General features: G+C 50.1%; 1 protein-coding gene across 1 annotated transcript; it reads right to left on the reverse strand.

The window, feature by feature from the left end:
• Positions 1-1628: 1628 nt before the first annotated feature.
• ACER1 (alkaline ceramidase 1) lies at positions 1629-18551 on the reverse strand. Its single transcript, XM_045989883.1, has 6 exons — positions 18459-18551; positions 6108-6222; positions 5884-6025; positions 4934-5071; positions 2071-2208; positions 1629-1794 (listed from the first exon to the last, which is right to left on the reverse strand). Exons 1-6 carry the CDS (start codon positions 18549-18551, stop codon positions 1629-1631), a joined length of 792 nt encoding a protein of 263 aa, XP_045845839.1.
• Between the last annotated feature and the right edge of the window lie 2349 nt (positions 18552-20900).

Raw genomic sequence — 20900 nt, forward strand, 5'->3', positions numbered from 1 at the left:
CCTCAGTCGGTTAAGCAGCTGCCTTCAGCTCAGGTCATGATCCCAGGGTTCTGGGATCGAGTCCCATATCGGGCTCTCTGCTCAGCCGGGAGCCTGCTTCTCCCTCTCTCTCTGCCTGCCGCTCTACCTACTTGTGCTCTCTATCTCTCTGTCAAATAAATAAATAAAATCCTAAACAACAACAACAACACACAAACAAAAAACTAGTGATGTACCATATGTCGGCGAGGCTTCTTTTTGTCTCACCAATTCATCCACACCCTGGGACTTTCACACCTGCCATTCCCTCTCCCCAGAATGGTCTTGCCCACCCAGTTCTCAGTCTGGCTGGTCTCCTCTTGTCGTTGACGGTTCATCTGGAAACTGCACTCCCCCGCTGAGCACCCATTTGAAAGGGCTGCTTCCCCCCATCGTGGTTCTCTAAAGCATCACCTGCTTTATCATTTTTACAGCACGTATTTGTGTCTGGAAATGCCTTGTTTGTCTTTTTATTTGTGTAACACGTGTCTCCTCATTAGAGCAGGGCCATTGCCTGTCTTTGTTGCCTTGTGTTGCCAGCGGGTGGTCTCGGACATTCAGCAGGAACTCGATGTATATTTGTTGAAGAGACGAATGAATGAACGAGTGGGAACACAGACGAATGAAAGGATGATTAAATCATTTGGAAGGATAAATGAACATGAATGGATGGCCGAATACAGATGGGAGGAGGGAGGGATTAAAGGATGAGGGGATGGATGTTTGGATGTTTTCCAGATTCCATGCTAAACACTTTAAATACATGATCTTGTTCTATCCACGCAGAAGTCCCATGAAGGAAGAAACATCATCATATTACAGGCAAAGTGCTTAGGCTTCGAAGGTAGGAAAAATCACCTCCCCCAGATTATACCACTAGGAAATGGTCGAGCAGGATTCCAGCATAGGTCTGCCTGACTCCGAGCCCTGTACTCTTAACTACCACAGAAACCATCCTCCTGCACTCCTCTCATTTTGAGAGCCCATACAGGCCACCCAGTTCCTCTCCTTGTACCCATGTCCCAACAACAGCCAGATGGCCCGGTCTGGGCCTCCATGTTTCTCCGTTGTCTACCAGTGAGATGGCCTCAGAGGTCTGCGGGCGCATGTGTATGAGAGAGTTTGCACGGTCTCCGCATACACAAGTGAGTGCAGAAGGAAGTGACTGGAAATCATGTCTGTTCTCTGGGATGCCCCCCAAATACCAGGGACAGTGCATGGCCAAAGACAGGTCCAAAGGGTCTGGGGGTGATGGCCACAATTTATGAGGTTGCCCAGGCACCAAGCCACATCCTGAAGTCATTCCCAGTTGCTGCCAGGTAATCCCAGCACCTGGTGGGCCAACCTCACAAAGCGAACACAGAGGAGGAAATAAAAGAGAATAAGGGCAGGCCATGGAGGGAAGCTCCCCCAGGGTCATCAGACTGTTTCACAGAAGGCTCATGAAGTCCACCCCCTGTCCTGGGACGGGGCCACGCCGGACAAGGAGGACGGAGAAAGGGAGGTAGAGGAAAGAACCGTGAGCATCTCTCGGACTCCCGATCCAGGCCTCCCTCTTCCAGACACAGGTGAGTCAGCAGGTGCTTGGGTAGTCGAGAAGCTGGCCAGCATCAGCAGTTCTTGTCGTCACTGACTTCCACGTAGGGGAACCCCACAGGCCAAGTGTCCCGAGGCCAGTAGCGGACTCTGAGGGTTTGACCTGGCATCTCATACCTGGCATCCACTAAGGCCATGGTCACCATGCCATAAGGAAAAGTGATACTGATGAGGACATGCCTGTGGGGTGCAGGGAGAAGGCGGTGAGGGCACCAGATGCCGACATGACCCTGAGCTAGCTTGATGCCCCCACCTAGGTCCTCTCCTCACTTCTCATGGATCCTGACCATCCAAAGGGACATTCTGGATCAGACCCTCAATTGCAACCAGATCCTACACTCACTCACACCCCCGCAACATCGGTGCCTCTGCTTTCTGCCCCCAGGCTCCTGCTCCAAGCTCTGGCATCTGAGATTGTCTGGTTCTGGTGCCCCATACCCCAGGGCAGGCGCTTACCAGATGCTGTGCAGGTAAAAGAAATTGATCTGCTGCCAGAAGCCGCAAAGCAAGCGGTCACTGATCCAGCTGGTCAGTGCAAAAGCCCATAAAACCACGGAGACCTCCATGATATGCCGAAGCTCCTTATTGCTGGTTCTAGGGAGAGAAGGAGGGAGATTAGAGCCTGACTCAGATCACAGAGCCTGAAGGGGCTGATGGGAAATTCCTCCATCCAAGGAGATGATGCTGAGAGGAGGGAATGACCAAGAATACCGGGCGGGGGGGGGGGGGGCTCACTTGTGATGATTGCTAACATTTGCTGGGCTCTACAAGTTCTTCTGATAAAAACTCAGCCCTCACGACAATGCTGTTGTTCTCATTTTGGAGAGGAGAATGCAGGCATGTGAGATTAAGGTGTGCTCCAACCCCACCCAGGGTTCCACGGCCAGTAAGTGGCAGAGCTGGGGTCTGAACCAGGTTTGTCAGGCTGCAGACTGCTTAGCCAACAAGATCTCCCCGGTTTGTGTCTGGGGCTGCAAGTGCGTGAACACCTGTGAGTCAGTGCCTGAGAATTCATGTCTGTGTGGCTATGGGCATGTCCGTGTGTGGGAGGGCAGATTCTCTGGAGGCCATATCCTGGGACAACTCAAGATCGGAATCTGTTTCCCCGACAGCAGAGATGACCCAGCATCCTTTAGGAAGGAGCATATCAGGGATTAATGTGGTAATAATTCCCACATGTTTAAAAGCGTGGGGTCTGCCCCCTACCCTAAAATGGGACGGTCTGAACATCAAAAAAGAATAATGAGTAAGGACAGATGAAATCTGAATAGAGAGTCTGGGGTCTGGTTAACAGCACCGTTCCACTGTCAATTTCCTCCTCCTGAGGTTGTACTGTGGTTACATAGGATACTCCATTGGGAGAGGCTTGGGGGGAGCTGGATGAAGGATTCCCAAGACTCTCCACCCTTTGGCAACTTGCCATGAGTCTGTAACTACTTAATAAAAACTTTAAAAAAATAATAAAAATAAAATAAAATAAATAGATAAATAAATAAATAACTTAAAAATAGAGCCTGGGGACTGCAATAGATTGAAACACTTCTGAGATATAAACATCCGTGAGTTCACAATGATACTTTTTTAAAAAATTTCTCTTTTTTAAAAAAATTCCAAAAATTTGGTCTCTACTAGAGATGGCTAAGGCCCCAACTCATTACTCTGGAAATAGATCAGTTAAGGGAAATAATCAATTATCCATCCTGTCCTTCCTGTGCAAACTGTTTCCAGGTGGACGAGCGGAAGTCCTTCTTGACGGAAGAACTCCGGATAATCATTGCAGAAGGAATAATGGGTTCTGCAAACCACCCTCTTGCAACCACTAATGAATCCATGGATGGAAGTGTGAGCCTGAATGGCTGCTCAAATCCTTAGGTGGAAAGTCAGTGGAAAACTTTACGATAAAGTGACAAGATGACACCATCTGAATCCACTGATCCCTTAATAGCACTAAACGTGGAACAACCACTCATTATGGGGTCCTAATGGCATGGAACAAGAAACACCCAGCACCATACATGAAATATTCTGGCCTCAAAATATGTAAACCCAAATCTAGATCTAACTATTATTTTGCAAGAAATACAAAAAAGAAAGCAAGGCAGGCAGGCAGACAATGAAAGACACCACAGGAAGCAGATGGCCAAATCCAGAATGTTCTACAGGACAAATGATGGAGTTTCTGTTATCAAATCAGAAGCATGAAGATAGGGGAGGAAGGGAGAGACTGCTATGACATAAAGAAAACCTAAGAGACTATGTTCACATCCCAGTTTCAACAAGATTAGTTGGAAGACGACATCTTGAGAAACAGACAACAGTGGTGTGATCTGGGTATGGTCTACTTCATTAGCACTGAGTGTCCCCTATCTTCCATCTGTCCCTCTAGATCCTTCCCTACCTCTCTTCATTCTGCCCTGTGCACCAGGGAGGCAGGGTGCTGACCTGTGTGGACTGAAGCCGGGGACTTCTTTGTCCTTGGGCTTCCAGTTAGATTAGCCAATTGTTTCCAGTTGGTTAAGCCAATGGCTTCCAATTGGGTTGGCCAATGGTTTCCAGTTGGGTTGGTCAATGAAGCACCCCAGCAAGAAACCAAAGGGTATGAGGAGGGTATGGTTAGAATATTTATTCTCCTGGCCTCCTCCATGTGGGGTTGGCTCAAGCTAGTTTCCACCAGCAACTGGAGGTCACAGTTCTTGCTAAGGAGAGAGACCCTCTTCAAAGGGCTCACTCCTTCCATACTCTTGTATTCACTCCCTCCCATTGCTCCCCCCATCAGGTCTCCTGATGGTCGTAGGATCCAACTCTTATCAGCACAAAGGTTCTAAATGATCCCTAGTGATTTTCCTACACCTGCTCTCTCCTTTGTAAATAACCCTTTTATTCAGGTCTCTTCAAATGACCCCATTTCAGAGACCTCTCTCTATCCTGCCAAGTCCTAGTATGGGTTAAAAATAATAATAATTCTTTATTGGTAGAGTTAAGTACTAAAAAGTTAATGGGTGCCATATATGGAATCTGAGGGAGAATGTATAATGCAAGTTGGCAAAATGCTGATGGTTGGTGGGACCAGTGGTGGGTACGCGGAGGTTTATGGTACAACAGTCTCTGCTTGTATGTACATTTGGGGTTTCAGCCTTAGGCACCAACCCTAAACCTGTCCCTTGTTAGTAGATGACCTTGGGGAAGGGACATCTCTCTCTTGAGCCTGGAGTCAATGACAACTCCATTCCTGGGACTTGGTGAGAATGTGGGGTGAGGGAAGTACTTGGAGGGGGATGGGAGCCTCCTCCCCAGGGAGGCACCTGCAACCACCACCCACTTCTTGTATTCCTGGAACACGATGTAGAGGATATGCACAGCGATGCTGTTGAGGGCATACGCGTTGATCACGGGCCTCAGGAAGGACAGGAAGGTGCTGACCACAGTGGTGGTGACGACCAGGCAGATGAACTGGGGCCTGAGGAAAGAAGGATACAGCTGTCAGATGGCAGCTGGGAGGGTCCTGGGTGGTTTAGGCAGGGTCAGGAGATCTTGTGGCAGAGGTAAATGAGCAAAGGGAAGGGGTTCCAGGGAGCCCAACTGGACTCAGAGAAAAGTCTTGAGGGTCCCAGGTGGGCTCAGCAAGGGGCCCCAAGAAGGGTCTGATGAAGTATCCCGGGTGGGCTCAGGCAGGGTCTGAAGGGGGCCCCAAGGGTAGGGGTGGGTAGGATGATGAGAGGGTCTCAGGGGGGCTCCAAGGGCTTAGTCAGGTCAGCAGAGGGTGTCAGGGTCCAGGTGAGGTCAGTCAAGGGATTCAGAGGAGCCAGGTAGGTTGAAGGAAGGAATTATAGAGGTCCTATCAAGAGAGGGCTCCTAGAAAGCTCTGATGCATCATATAGGTCAGGAGAGAGATTCAGAGGGGTCTCGGGTCAAGAGAGGAGCCCAGGAAGAACCCAGGAGAGTTCCAGGGATCCCAGGGATAGGCTCAGGGAAGAGGTCCCTGGGTCCCAGGTAAGCTTAAGTATGGGTTCCTGGGACCCCCCAGGTGGCTTCGGACAGGTTCTGGAGAAGGTACCAGACTATCCAGGTAGGATCAGGAGAGGATTTCTGGGGGTCCCAAGTACTCTCAAAGGAGGAGTCCCTGGAAGCCAGTTAAGTCAGGTAGGGTCAGGAGAAAGTCCTGGGGTGATCAGGGGAGGGACTCCAAGGACCTCAAGTGAGCTCGGGGAGTGGACCCAGGAGCCTAGATGGGCTCTGGTGGGATCAACAGAGGACCAGCCACCACCCCACCTGTTCTCTCCTAGGAAAGTGGGAAAGTAGCAGCGGGGCATCCATATGCTGTAGCCACTGGCCAGCAGCCACAGGATAGCGATCTCATCCAGCAGCTGGCCCAGGAAGCTAAGCGTCATGTGGAAGTACATGGAGAACAGGCCTGGAGCAAGAGACAAAGGTAGGTGGTCAAGGGGGTGGTCCCCCAGCCCTACCACCCCACGGTCATAGACTCCCCCACCTACCTACGACCATGAAGAGGACACAGGTGATATAAACATAGCGGGAGCGTTTCTGGGCGTAGGGGTGCATCAGAAACATCATGAGAGGCCCAAAGATGAGGAAGGTGACATTGCTGAACTGGAAAAGAGGAGGACATGGGGAGGGGCTTCTCAGAATCACAGGCAGAGGAGGGCTGCCCCTGGGTCCCACCCTAAGTTATTAGCCCGTTAGTCACCTAAACCCTTTCAGGCAATTAATCAACCCAGAGTTTGTCACTCTTTCAGCCAACCAGTCATCAATAGATTAATTACTCCGTCTCCTATTCCATCAGTTCATTCACTCATTCATTCATTCAGTGAGTGTGGTATACTACCTACTAACCTTCCGCACACATCCGCCCCCTTTTCCTTTTAGAAATAGGATGCCCCCAAGTTTTAGACACAGCTACACAACTGAAGACTGCACTTCCCAGCCCTGCTTGCCACTCACCGTGCCCTCGTGACATGGGCTGAGCAACGGGATAGAAATGCAAATGAATAATTACATTTTTTTTTAATGTGAGCTACATTTATCAAGATGGACTGTATTACTGAGAAATTTTCAAAATCCAGGACTACACAAGGACATGTTCCCTTGGTCATCTGAGGGATGATGTCATCACTCATCACAAAACCACGAGAAGATTCCATTGTACCCTGGTGAGACAATTAGAGCAAGAAAGGCAAACAAAATCTTTGTATTATTATGAAGATAATTTTCACCTCAAGGAACCTCTGAGAGGCCTCAAAGAGCCCATGGTGTCCACAGACAGTATTTCAAGAATCACTGCTCCATGAACTGCAGAGCTGTAGCGTGATAATGTCGAGCTGCTGAATTAACTTTCCAGAACCATCTACCTCTAGACTTCCATTTCAAAAGATAAGAAGATATGATCTTGTCTTTTTAAGCTGTTTTTAGTGGGCTGTTTCATTTGAAACCAAAGCATCCTAGTTACTGGTCTTCTGGATCCAAGTGACATGGGATTGGGTCCACGCTCCCCCATCACGGACTGTGACGAGTTAATTCAATGCTCTAACTTACCATGTCTGCATTTGTGATATACGTGTAATGCCATTTGCCTCTTCATGTCCTTGACCCGAAGATCCCCAGACCTCAGCAGTCCATGAGTATGATTAAGGTGACAAGAACATGTGCACCAGAATTTCAAGGGTTCAGAGTCCCTGATGGCTGCTACAGGACCTCAGTGCCTCCTCAAAAGTCCCCCCCAGATAGGTCCAGGCCACAGTAAGTCTCTCACAAGAGCTCAGAAACAACTGTTCTCCTGACAGCTTGAGGTCGGCTGCTTGCTCACTCAATTACACCCTTCTCTCCCCAATAAACTCTTCCCCTTGTAAATGTCTCCTCCATCGCCTTCATCCCATCTTAGAAAGTGAAGAAGTGGTACCCTGTTAACCAGGGCGCTCCGTTATTTCTCAGAAACCTAGTCTGAAGGGGGGCCGACTCAAAAACAGAGAGCACAAGGAAATGCAAGTCAAAACCACAGGGAGCGATCACCTCACACCAGTCAGAATGGCTAGTATTGAAAGAGAAGAAGACGGCGAAATGACAAGTGTTGGGTAAGACTGCGGAGAAGGGGAAACCCTCGTGCACTGTCGGTGGGAATGCGAGTTAGTGCAGCCTTGGTGGAGGTTCCTCGAGAGATTAAAAATAGAAATACCATGGGACCCAGTGATTCTGCTGCTGGGCATTGACTCCCCGCCCCCCTTCAAAAACATAAACACTAATCTGTAAGGATATATGCACCACTATTGCAGCTTTATTTATACTAGCTAAGATATGGAAGCAACCGGGGGTCCCCCATCCATGAATGGCTAAAGAAGACACGATGTAGGGGCGCCTGGGTGGCTCAGTCCTTAAGCATCTGCCTTCAGCTCAGGTTATGGTCCCAGGGTTGTGGGATCGAGCCCCGCATCTGGCTCCCTGTTGTGTGGGAGGCCTGCTTCTCCCTCTCCCACTCCCCCTGCTTGTGTTCCCTCTCTCGCTGTCTCTCTCTCTGTCAAATAAGTAAATAAAATCTTTTTTAAAAAGAAAAAGAAGAAGAAGACGACGACGACGACGACGATGATGTGGTGTATAATGGAACAGTACTCAGCACAAAAGGCAAGAAATCTTGCCATTTATGACAATATGAAGGGACCTAGAGGGTATTACACCAACTGAAATAGGTCAGAGACAAACAAATACCATATGATTTCACTTATATGTGGAATCTAAAAAGCAAAACCAGTGAACAAACTAACAAAAACCAGAACAGACTTATAAATACAGAGAACAAACTGGTCGTTGTCAAAGGGGAAGGCGTGGGGGATGGGCAAAACGGGTGAAGAGGTGTAACTTCCGGTTATGAAATCGATAAGTCATGGGGATGGAAAGCACAACATAGGGAGTGTAGTCAATAACATTATAACATTTTATTGTGACAGGTGGTAACTACACTTACTGTAGTGAGGGCTGTATGTGTGTATTTATGTATGTGTGTGTATGTGTGTATGTATGTGATTGTCAAATCACTATGGCGCACCCCGAAACTAGTATAATATTCCATGTCAACTACACTTCAGTAAAAAAGGAAAACACAGAGCACAGAGGCGAGTGTCGGGAAATCATTTACCTGATACAAGGTCACCATCTAAGACCCTAGGTCTTGGGCACCAAGACAAGGTCCTAAGGCAGGAGCCCTTCTGATTCTAGGGAAGCCCATGGCTTTCCTTGGGTGATGGTGAACCACCTCAAGGCTGGTCCCACAATTTGAGGACCCTTGGCAAGCTGGTTTTGCACCCCATGATCCTACCGATGTCTTTGCTTTCCATACCAAGGTGTCTGATGCCCACCAATGGACGATGTCGAACACATCTACCTGGTTCCCAATGGCGACCTGAGAACATGCACGCTGTGTCTGCATCCTGACACCAACCCCACGGGAGCAGACACCTATCCCACACTGGGCCCATCAGATTTTCCTGGGAATTTGAAACCTGGGAGCAGATACAGAGCCTGGGAGTCACCAGAATTGAGTTGCACCATGTTGACTCTCTCAGGTCTTGGGATATTGTCCTGATGTTTAAGATATGGCAACCATTTTGTCACCACAAACAGACAAGGCTGAGAACACGGGCAGTTACTCAAGGGTGGTATCTGTCTTGTGCTAAATCCTCCAGACCTGCCGTGGACCCCAGACCTCCTAAGCAACTCATCTCTCCATTTTCTAAGATACCCCAGTACCTGTCTAATGCATTCTTCCTGTTTGGTTTGGGGTTTTTTGTTTGTTTGTTTGTCTTTGTTTTGTTTTTGCTTAAGCGAGCTTTCTAATGCTTGAATCCAGCAAAATCATCACCATTGGTGTGTGAGTTAGGGTTCTTGGGTAGCAGGCAACAGAAAGCAAACTTATACCATCAATATAAAAATGTGTGCATGGTTACTTATTTAATTTGTTTGTCAATTCAGTCATTTATTATGGGGAGCTCATTAATCTAAAGAATTGCAGAAAGCGAGGAAAACCAGAAACCAGAACAGCTCTGAGCCTCGAGTGGACAATCTCTTCAGGGAGCAACTTTGGGCATGAATGGGGAAAAAAATTATGTTCAGTTGTTATATCCGGGCCCAGGATTCAAACTCAGGAGATGTTGCCTGGGGCACAGCCCACCGTTGGCCAGAGGTGGGGGGTGGGGCAGCTTGATTGACCATCCCACTGAGAACATAACCGGAAGGAAAGGGGCAGTGGGTTGTCATAGGGAAGACGGTGCCACAGATACCAAATGGGCAAAATCCCAAATCAGATGTTCCCTCTACCTTCAAACAAGTACCAGTCCTTGGGCGTATCAAGTATGGCAGAAGACAGTGAGCCAACCAGTTCCCCAAACTCTGAACCCTCCATTTAAAACACGTCTGTGGGGTAGGGGGATAGGAGAAGAGTAAATGAAACAAGATGGGATTGGGAGGGAGACAAACCATAAATGACTCTTAATCTCACAAAACAAACTGGGGGTTGCTGGGGGGAGGTGGGATTGGGAGAGGGGGAGCGGGCTATGGACATTGGGGAGGGGAGGCGAACCATAAGAGACTATGTACTCTGAAAAACAACCTGAGGGTTTTGAAGGGTCAGGGGTGGGAGGTTGGGGCAACCTGAGGGTTTTGAAGGGTCAGGGGTGGGAGGTTGGGGGAACAGGTGGTGGGTAATGGGGAGGGCACGTTTTGCATGGAGCACTGGGTGTTGTGCAAAAAGAATGAATACTGTTACACTGAAAAAATAAATAAAATGAAAAAAAAAATAAAATAAAACACGTCTGTGACTCCCATAAATAAAATGCCAACTCTTAAACCTGGCTTGTGAACTCCCTCCGTAACTCACCTCTCTCCACCTTCAACTCTATCATCCAGGCCAAGAGACAACTCAGTTCCCCCAAGTGAGCCATACTTGCTCTCATCCCTTAATCTCCAGAAGTCGGCACAGGCTGTTCCCACCGCCTGGAACAGTCTTTGTCCCCACTTGCCCCTCTTTGCCAGGACAACTACTACTCCGTCTTTCCCCTGGGCATCACCTTTTGATAAAGCCTTCCCGACCCCACAAGGCAGGGTCAGGTGATCTGCTTTTGGGCCCTGTCCCTCTATCCTAACACTTCTCCAGCTGTGCTGAGACTCCCTCGCTCTCCCACTAAAGCCGGCTTTGGGAACAAGCACTGTGTCTTCCCCGTTCTCCACTGTAATCTCAGGAACTGGGTATAGTAGGTGCTCAATGAATGTTTCCTGCTGACTGGACGTCAAAGCAGGTTTCTGTGGTTCACCAGTCACTCGCATGAAAACACTTGGCAGAAAGGGTTGTACCTGGAAAGTTCTGGATGGAAGGTGGTACGACTGTCACTTTTCTATCTTTGGACAGTCATATTTTATAGACATTGCTTTTAATCCTTGTGCACATCTCCCCCCACGAAGTCTAACTTTCTAGTTCTTATTTGACAATGGATCTCAGAGAGGCAGAGTGACTTCTCTGAGGTTGCACAGCCCTGGGGAACTCCAAAGTTTGCTTTTACCCTCTGCCTTAAAAGATGAGAGGAGTAGACAGGCAGCAATGGTTAGGAGAAGGCTTTCCTGCTCCCTGGCCGTGTGGCCTGTTGTCTCTGGGTCTCCCTTTCCTGCATCAGCAAAATGGCAGAGAACAATGAATGGGTAGGGTAGAGGCTGTTGAGGGCCATGCACGAGGCCAGGCATCGAAAGACTCCCTTGCCAGGGATGTGGTTACAGCTCTACAAATAGCAACGGTTACTGCCGGTGGTGGTGTTGGGGGAGATGAGAGTCACAGGCTTATCCTTGGTTTAATTGCTCCAAGCTCAGGGGCCAGCAGAACCAAGACAGAAGTTTTTTGCTAACGCCCCTGAGTGTGCAGAATGAGGGCAACACGATGGGCAGAGCCTCTGACTCATGAGCTCTGTCTGGCTCCAGAGATAGCATCAGACACCGCCCCCTACCGGGGCCTCCCTCCCTGCCTCTGGGGCTGGGCCCCCACCTTTCCCAACCAGCGGCTCCGCCTAGACTCTTCCAGGACAGAGAGGCGCTGGCCCAGAATCATGCGCCGGACTCTTTGGGTCCCAGCCCCAGCAGGGGCCTTCACCTCCATCCGTCTGTCTGTCCATCCATCCGTCCATCCATCCATTGGCTTACTAACCAACCATTCCTTCAGTATCTACCGCGCTGCTCAAGGACCTAGCAGCGCCCCCTAAACAATGTCGGCCTTCACAGGTCTATGCAGTCAGGGTTTGGGGGGCATTCTGTGCCGCATTTTCCTCCTCTAACGCCAAACGTCCCCGTGAGGATGAGGGACCCAAGTGCTACGGGGCCGGAGAGTTCCGCTCACCACTGTGAAACTCCAGTGTCTAGAGCCAAGTCCGGCACACAGTAGGTGTTCAGTGAATTTTGGTAGCGAACAAGGCACGCGGAGAATACATGTTCGCAATGTACCCGTGTGTCTGCCACGGCTGCTCCACCGACTGTGAAAACCAGGGCTGCTGTTGTTCTGGAATAATTTGCTTTTTTGATCACCAGTACCCAGCCGCGTGTCTGGTGGATGGATGTGGCTGGGTGGCTGGGTCTGGAAGAAGAAAAGGAGAGAGAGAGAGAGAAGGTGAGGGGGCAAGGGAGGGAGGAAGGAACAGAGAAGAGAAGGACAGAGAAGAGAAAGGAGGGAGGCAGACTGACTGAATTGACCGCCATTTCAGCTTTGGGAAAAGGCAGAGGGGAGCCGCTTTCTCGTTTTCCCTGGCCGCCTGGAGCTGCCCCCACGCCCAGACACTTCCCTCCCGTGCATTCTTTCAATTGTGCATTCCACGGGTTCATTTTTGACTCCTTTTCTGTCCCTGTCCTCCTCGCTGGACAGTGACCTCCGTGAGGACGATACACACCTGTTTTGTCCCTGGCTGTGTCCCCAACACCCACCTCGCTGGGCATGCAGTGGGCGCTCAAGAAAAATCTGTCAAATCAATCAAATCAACGAACATCACCAAACGCCCCCGCGGGCTTTCTCCCCACCGCCAAATCTCGAACTGCCACCACGCACACCCAGCTGTCACCTGTCGAGGACCCCCTCACGCCCCCCGACACGTGCACAAGAATGCTGGTGCAGGGCCCCGGCGTGGGGCTGGAGCACCAGCCGAAGACCCTCCCCGAACAGGACTTACTTGCATGAATTAAAACACACATAATTAATTGTTAATCACCCAGTAACTGAGTGGCCTCACAAGGCTGTGGTTAATTAAGTGAGAGGCTCTGGGACCAGGGGCCCCGGCTTTAACTCCAACACTTCCGGCATACACAGCCTCTGTGCACTTGTGACCTACATGCTGTGCAACCCGGGGGAGGAAACACACACTCTCTGAGCCTTTATTCCCCATTTGTAAAAATGGGAAGAATAAGAGTGCCTACTTCCTAAAATTGCTAGGAGGGTTACAAGAAGTGCTATTTGTTTAAAAAAAAATGTTATACATATACACTTTCGCATCTCTGCGTTTACTTCCAATAGCAATAGTTTTGTTTATTTCATGCTTGGGATGCATCAGGAACATTAAGGGTTTTTTTTTTTAATTTGTTTTTTAAATTGATAAATAAATCACATACAATCAAATTCACTCTTTCAAAGTGTGCAAGTGAATGGGTTTCGATCATCTCTTCACGCGGTCGTGCAACCATCACATCTATTTAATTCCAGAACATTCTCATCACCCCCAAAATGAAACCCTGTCCCCATAAGCCGTCACTCCCCACCCCCACTCCTCCCAGCTCCGGGAAACCACGCATCTGCTTCTCATCTCTACAGATTTGACTCTTCTGGGCGTTTCATATGGTTGGAACCACACAGTGTGTGGCCGTCTGTGACTGGCTTCTCTCATGGAGCACCACGTTGCCAAGGTTCATCTAGGATGCAGCGCGTAGCGCTCCGCTCCTGTTTACGGCTGAGTAGTAGTCCACTGTGTGGATGGATGACAGCGTGCCTACCCATTCATCCACGATGGACGTTTGGGATGCCCAGGAGCTGTTTCACCCTCCCTACGGTCTATGGGTTAATCATATTAGCACCTCACAGCTGTTCCCTTTCTGAGGAAGTACTCAGTAAATATTTGCTGAGTAAATACGGGTGAATAAATGAATGGACGTAAGAATGAATGAGTCTTTCTTCCCTGTCCCACCAGCATGCTGTACTTCTGGCTTCTGTTTTTGTCAGTCTCCTCCATCCCCCAGGACACCGGCCCCCTGAGGGCAGATGTTTTTGTTTGCTTTGGTCGCCTCTGTGTCCCCAGAGCCTGAGATGGTCCCTGACTCAGTCAATTCTCGTTGAGCCATGAGCAAAATGGAGGGGTCCTTCCCTCTTCAAACTGGACCCCTCTGTCATCCCCAGAAGGCTTTTTCTGAAGGAGAAAAGAGGTCTAGAGGGATCTATGGGGTCTGGGCCAGGAAGGGTCATGGGCATGGTCTCTGGGGTGTGAAATTATTCAATGAATAGGGTCTGCCCTCCCCGAGGACAGAAACCACACCCTCCTCATTTTCAGGGGGTGGGGGGCCGGAACAATTGTTTTTGCTGTGAATGTGATGAGAAGGAAGGCAGAAGAGAGAGGTTTCGTTTTAGAACTCTTGGGATCTGCTACTCACAGCCAGGGGCTCAGAGAGGGGAGGGTGTCCCCCTGCATCACACAGCATTCAAGGGAGAGAGGGACAGAAACCCCCACACTGCAGAGGCCAGCAACAGGAATGCTCAGTGGCAGAAGGACGTGGGGAGGCTGTGGGAGGTACGCGCGTTGCAAGCTACACCCCCTAGCACAACTCCCACTCCAACCTCTCTGTCCCTTCTATCGTACCCCTTTTGCAGACTATGCCCACCGCTGTACCTTTGCCCATGCCGTCTCCCACTCCCGACACGCCACCCCTTTGTCCTGTATCCAAGCATCCAAGAGGGAGCTTTCTGGAGAGGATGAGACACAGAGCTTCTGAAGTTTTGGCAAGACCCCAGGAAAAAAATTCAGCAGCACAGCTCAGCCGCCTCTCAGAGCCGGGAGCCTTGACACTTCCTCCACCCCTGGAAACCCTCCTGAGTAGTCCGCAGCCCAGAAGGAGGCCACACCTGGAGGCCAGCAGGCCAACGCCAGCAGAAGCAAAAACTGGAGCAGCCCACACCTTGACTTCTCCTCCACCCCACCTGACCCGGGCCCTCCCATGCCCTTGACCTCTGTTCCTGTTGGCTATGCCTTCCTGGCTCTCCAGGGCCATCTGTGAAAGCAACCAGGTGCCTCAGCTGCAGCCCACGTTATTGACTCTTTGCTGTTCAAAAGTCATCCGTGGCTCCCCAGTGCCCTCACCACGGATCTCACGTTCCTCGGCCAGGCATTCTCCACGTGGCCCCTGGAAACCTCCTCCACCTGTCTCTCCGCCCTCATTTCCTCCTTCATGGGCAACCGGGGCTCTGGCTTCATGCCACCAACTGTTCCTTGGTCTGCCGTTCTCTCTCACCCCACGATCTTGGCTTATGCTGGTCCATTTGCTCCATATGCCTGAGAGAACCTTTACTCATGCTTTAGGCATCGAGTTTCCCTCCCCATTCAGCGAGCAGAGGCCTCCCATGTCATCCCCGTGGCTCCGCACTGCCCATTCTGGTCCCCTTGCCCTCCCTCTGCCACAAGCTAACCATGGGGCTGGTCAGATCTATTTCTGAACCCTTCCTTCCCCTTCCGGGGAGCACCGAGCCTCTCCAGGACACCAGGATCAACCAGCTCAGGTTGGTTCATAACAGTGATGTTGAATGAATGAATGAGTCCAATGAGTCCATCAGGAAATACAGGATATATTTGGAACACTCCCACCCGGCACTCAAAACTCGTTCAGCTTTATCTCTTCTCCTAACGCTAGCCGCAGAAACACACTTCCCTTTCCCAAACGTGCAGGCTCTTTTACTTGCAAGACGCATTAAATCCTTTTTTCTCTCTTCTCCCTTTTCCTCGACACCTACCCTACCAGGCAAGCTCCTATTCATCTTTCAAAACCCACTCCTCATTGCCCTCCTCGATGAAATTGGGCAACACCTGGGCGGAGTCCTCGAGGGCTGCCTTCTTCTAAACCCTGATCGATTGGTCCTGGGCTCCGCCTCCCCCCACCCCAGACAGCCAATCTTGCAAGCAGGGCATTGGGAAAGTGAAAGTTTCTGCAGAGGGGAGCTGACTCCTAGGTGGGTCATGATGAGATCAACACGAGCAGATTTTTTTAAGAAAATTCTTGCTATGTATTTTGTCTTCACTTACATACCTGGATCCAAAACGTGCCTTTAAAAAGCTGTACCGTATTTGCCCGGAATGTGTTCAGCCCTACACAGGCGGGTGGACATGTTATGGCTTCCTTTTTTATGTATTCCACTACTGGCCATTAAAGATGACTCAGACGGCACTTTATATATAAATTTTGTTTTCTATTGGAATCATCTCTTTGATGCGAGTTCCTGGAGGTCCAGTGACGGAATGGGAAGAGAGGGGGCGCTGTTTGTGAATCCATATCGCCACGCAACTTGGCAAATTGCCCGCAGGAAGCCGCAAAATACGAGTGCCCGTTCGTAGTGCCCATTCACTACAAAATGAATCCATTTTTAATTACTGATTTGAGGAGGCCAAAAAGGAAAGATCTCATTGTTTTCTATGGTGCTGATTATTATAAATACAATATCAGAAGCTGGCAAACTGGCCTTATGCCAAATCCACCCACTGTCCTGTTCTGTATGGCTTATGAGCCAAGAGCGACATTTACCATTTTAAATGGCTGAAGAATTAAAAGAAGAATGATATCTTGTGACACGTGAAAGTTACATGAAATGCGGGCTTCGGTGTCCATAAATAAAGTTTTATTGGCACACGGCCACCCTCATTTGCTTATACATACTATCCTTGGCTGCTTTCCAGGTACGATGGTAGAGCTGAGTCATTTCCATACAGATTGTACAGCCCCAAAAGCCAAAAATTGTTAATATCTAGCCTTTGCAGCAGACGTTTGCCAACTCCCGAACTCGACTTATTAGCTCTGATGATGGGTTTGGGATACTCGGAAGTGTTTGGGAAGAGAAAATCTGGGGGAGACCCTTTGTAACATAACTCGGATCCAATTCCTTGTGCCCTGGTCTGTTTTGCAAGAGACTTTTCAATAGGAGAGGAAATGTCCAAGTGTGTTCACAGCAGGGAAAGATAACGACTATTTTGCATAACTTCTGTTTCTCTTTGATAAGTATCTGGAAGTGCAGGTACAGGGAGATGATGGGGTTGGAGCCTTGCATGTGTCCTGACTACGTCTCCTGTAGCCTCAAAGGGTGTCTGCCAGTCTGCCAGTCCCTCCGTTTGCTGCATTTGGAGACAGGCTGAAGGAAGACTGAACAGGGGAGCGTTTTGCATTGCCAAGCATAGCTAGGCTCGAGGCTCAGCCCAGCCCTAGGTCATCCCTCTCTCGGTGCCTTTTGTGGGGACTCCTGCCTCGGGGTGGGCTGCCAGGAGATCCAGAAAGAAGGCTCCTAGAACCTCAAACCTCTTTTCCGCCTGGGAGATCAGCACCTTCAGCCTCCCTCCCATTTGTCAGGTGAGGGTATGGAGGACCAGAGGCGGTATTTCTGCCCAGGAGAAACAAGATTCAGGGAACGACGGGGAACCCTGAATCTTAAACTCCCACCTCCTGGCTCTGGAAATTGGTGGGGCCAAACAAGGCAAAAGCAACCAGGGCACCCCAGGACTGATCTCCCTCTCCCCCATCCCTCAAAAAAAGAATCTCCTGGAACCACCAAGTTCAAATCACAGCTCTAAGTGCCAGCATGACCCTTGGTATCAGTCTTTCATCCTCCCTGAAGACCATTTCCTCACCCGGACAATGGGATTAACTTTATGTAATATACACTGTGCCTGATTCCCAAAGTCACTGTGAAGATTAAACTGAGATTTTTTTCCTCTGAAATGTTTAGTACAACGCCAGCCCCGCAGAAGCACTCAGTAAAGGTGTGCTCGCCTCACTCACCATGGACTGAGCACCCTCGCTATGTGCAAGGTACAGAGCAAAGCCCATAGCCCGCATCACCCCGCCCATGCCAATGGCTCCAGGAAGGTGGGCAACCCGCCTCACTCTTGGCAGTCTCCCAGCACCTCACACGGGGGTAGTAACACACCCCACATGCAGCTTTCACTGCTTTGTGTCTTCCAAGCTTTGCTGAAATGCCTCTGCCATTTAGGCATTTTGAGCCCTTCCAACGTAGCCTCATGGCAAGAGCTGGGGGAAGGATGACCCACGGGGCTGGTATGCCCAGAACTGAGGGGTCCCCAGGACATGGGACTTTCAATTCTAAAACCAGGACAGTGCCCAGCAAACTGGAATGAGTTGGTCAACCTAGGCTGGGAATACAGCTGAAAACAAGCTAGACACAGTCACCTCCTCCTGGAAGCCCTCCGTGATCCACCCTCCAATGGGCTCACAAATCACACCTCTACCCTCCCCGCTCCCGTGCAACTCCCATTACAGCACCGTCCTCCTGGGTTGTGAATGTCTGGAGTCACATCTGTGTCCTCTGCTCCGGCGGGGTGGGCAGGTAGGGGGGGAGCCTGGCTGTTTTCCTGGCCACGGTCACCTTTCCAAAACCTTCCACAGAGCCTGATGCCACATGCAGATGAATGAATGAAAGCTAGCACTCCTTGCCTAGCAGATGAGCCAAAGCGCAGAGGGGTGAATCCTCCCGCAGGATTCCCCAGCGGTGATGCGGAGACGCCTGGTCGGAACCCGGTCTGTTGCGACGGTCAGCCCTAGCCCTCCCGCCCGGACCTCACCGTGTTGTAGAACTCGGCCACCAGCTCCGAGTGCTGAAAGTTACTCTCACACCAGTCCACCTCGGAACTCTGGTAGGCGAAGATGCTGGGCATCCTGACGCAGCGCCCGCTGCCCACTGGCTCAGTCTGGCAGAGAGGAGCATGAGAGCCTGGAACAGCCCAGCCCAGGTGAGACAGGCAGAGGACAGCTGGTTGCCCCACGGCAGGCAGGCAGGCAGGCAGACTGAGAGGAAAAACCTGCCGAACCACTCCCCCGTCGCACCAGGGTAGCCTCGCTGTGCGGTGGCGGCCGCCCTGGGCAGAAGTGGAGGGGCCGGCACCATCCAGGGAGGGCGGAGGGGGGAGGGGGCGTGGGCAGGGAGTGTGCCTCCCATCTCTACCCACTAGGAGTGGGAGTTAGGGGGACTGGTATTAGAACAGTAATTTAAAGTAATGGCGAGCCCACTGGGAGGAGTAGCCTGGCTCTCCCCACTTTACAGCAGAGCACACTGAGAAAGAGAGCACCAGGTCACTTGCTGAGGGCATCCGCGGTGACGGTAAGGCCACAGCGTGAAAACAGGCAGCTGAGTCCAGGCTCTGGGCTCTGAACCAGTAGGTCCAACCACCTCCATACCGGCAAAGCTCCGCAAGGCTACTTCCTGTACCAGGGGCAGCAGTAGTGGGCTTGGCTCAGCTACCTTGGAGTCCTTGGCAATGTAAGGTTGCCCTGTCATTTCATCTTTGGGGGCCTAGGTCTTTCTGTTTGTGTTACGGGAGGCTGGGCTGGACCGATGCCGCTTGTCTTGGGTGGTCAAAACCTCAGATGCCTAGAGTAGCCCAGCTTCTACCGGGGGGCGCCTTCAAAGCCCCCGTGAAAGGAGGAATCTGTAGAGCTCCTGGCCTGGGGCCCCTAGTCCTGGGTTCCAGGGGCGGTGGAAAGCTCTAGTTTTAGAATCGGCAAGGCCTGAGTTTGAATTCGGAGTTCCTCCCCTTCCTAAGTTGTATGACCCTGAGCAAGTGAGTCCCTTTCGGGGCCTCGATCTGCTCCTCTGTACCATGGGGAGGATGAAGCTAGACCCAGCTGTTCTAAAAACACACATAAATATACAAGTCAAGAGCTTAGCTCACTGCCTGGCCCAAAGTGGGCCCAAGATCAAGGTAATGGGTTTTCTTATTGTAGCTGACCTTGAACTTGAACGCAACCTGTGGGTATAATAATAATAATAATAATAATAGCACATTTTTTACTGATGACTTGCTGGTGCCAGGCTCTTTTCTAAGAGCTCAGCGTTCAGTATTATCTCATTTAATGTTCTTGACAGCTCTGCGAGAGACTCACTACCTCTACGTCACTAGCAAGGAAACTGATGTCCAGAGAAGCCAAGCAATTTTGACCCAAGGTCACACAGCTAGAAAGTGAGACAGCAGGGCAAGCCACTTTGCCCCTCTAAGCCACAGGTTCCTCATCTGTAAGATGGGGATAATAGGAGTACCTGTCTCTTAGGGCTGCTGTGCCCATTTAATGAGCTGATACAGTGTTTCCCTAGAAAGACTTCGGGTGATGGCTCGACCTGCTTCCGAGACTCAGTGAGTTGTATGGCAAGTAATCCACTCCCTTTTCCATTCTTAATAGTTCGAGGAGTGGGGCTTAATTGGTGTTAATAAATGTTTATGCCCCTTAACACTTAATCTCTTTGTTTGATAAGAAGTCCTTCAGTAGGCAACAGTATCCAACCAGAATGCAGTGACATTTTCACATTGTATTTGTTTTTAAATAAGCTTTAAAACTTAAAGTCTTTTTTTTTAAAGATTTTATTTATTTATTTGACAGAGAGAGATCACAAGTAGGCAGAGAGGCAGGCAGAGAGAGTGAGAGGGAAGCAGACTCCCTGCCGAGCAGAGAGCCTGATGCGGGACTCGATCCCAGGACCCTGAGATCATGACCTGAGCCGAAGGCAGCGGCTTAAACCACTGAGCCACCCAGGAGCCCCACTTATTTAAAGTCTTACTGGGGTGATACCCACTTTTCACTCACGGCAGGGTTACAAAATTTCTTTTTTATTTAAAAAAATTTTTTTAAAGATTTTATTTATTTATTTGACAGAGATCACAAGTAGGCAGAGAGGCAGGCAGACAGAGAGGAGGGGAAGCAGGCTCCCCGCTGAGCAGGAAGCCCAACGAGGGGCTCAGTCCCAGGATCCTGGGATCATGACCCCAGCTGAAGGCAGCCGCCCAACTGACTGAGCCACCCAGGCGCCCCTGATTTAAGCTTTCTAATTCTGGGGGTGGTTACCGAAATCCATATATGTGAAGAAATAGCATACACACATACACACACATGAACATAAGCGCTGTTGAAATCTGCATAAGATCTGTAGGTTATATCCAGGTAAATGTCCTGTTTTGGGAACTGTAGAGCTATATAAGATGCACCATTGGGGAAAAAACTGAGTAAAATGTACA

Source organism: Meles meles, chromosome 20 (genome assembly GCF_922984935.1).
Source record: "Meles meles chromosome 20, mMelMel3.1 paternal haplotype, whole genome shotgun sequence".
Classification (NCBI taxonomy): Eukaryota; Metazoa; Chordata; class Mammalia; order Carnivora; family Mustelidae; genus Meles; species Meles meles.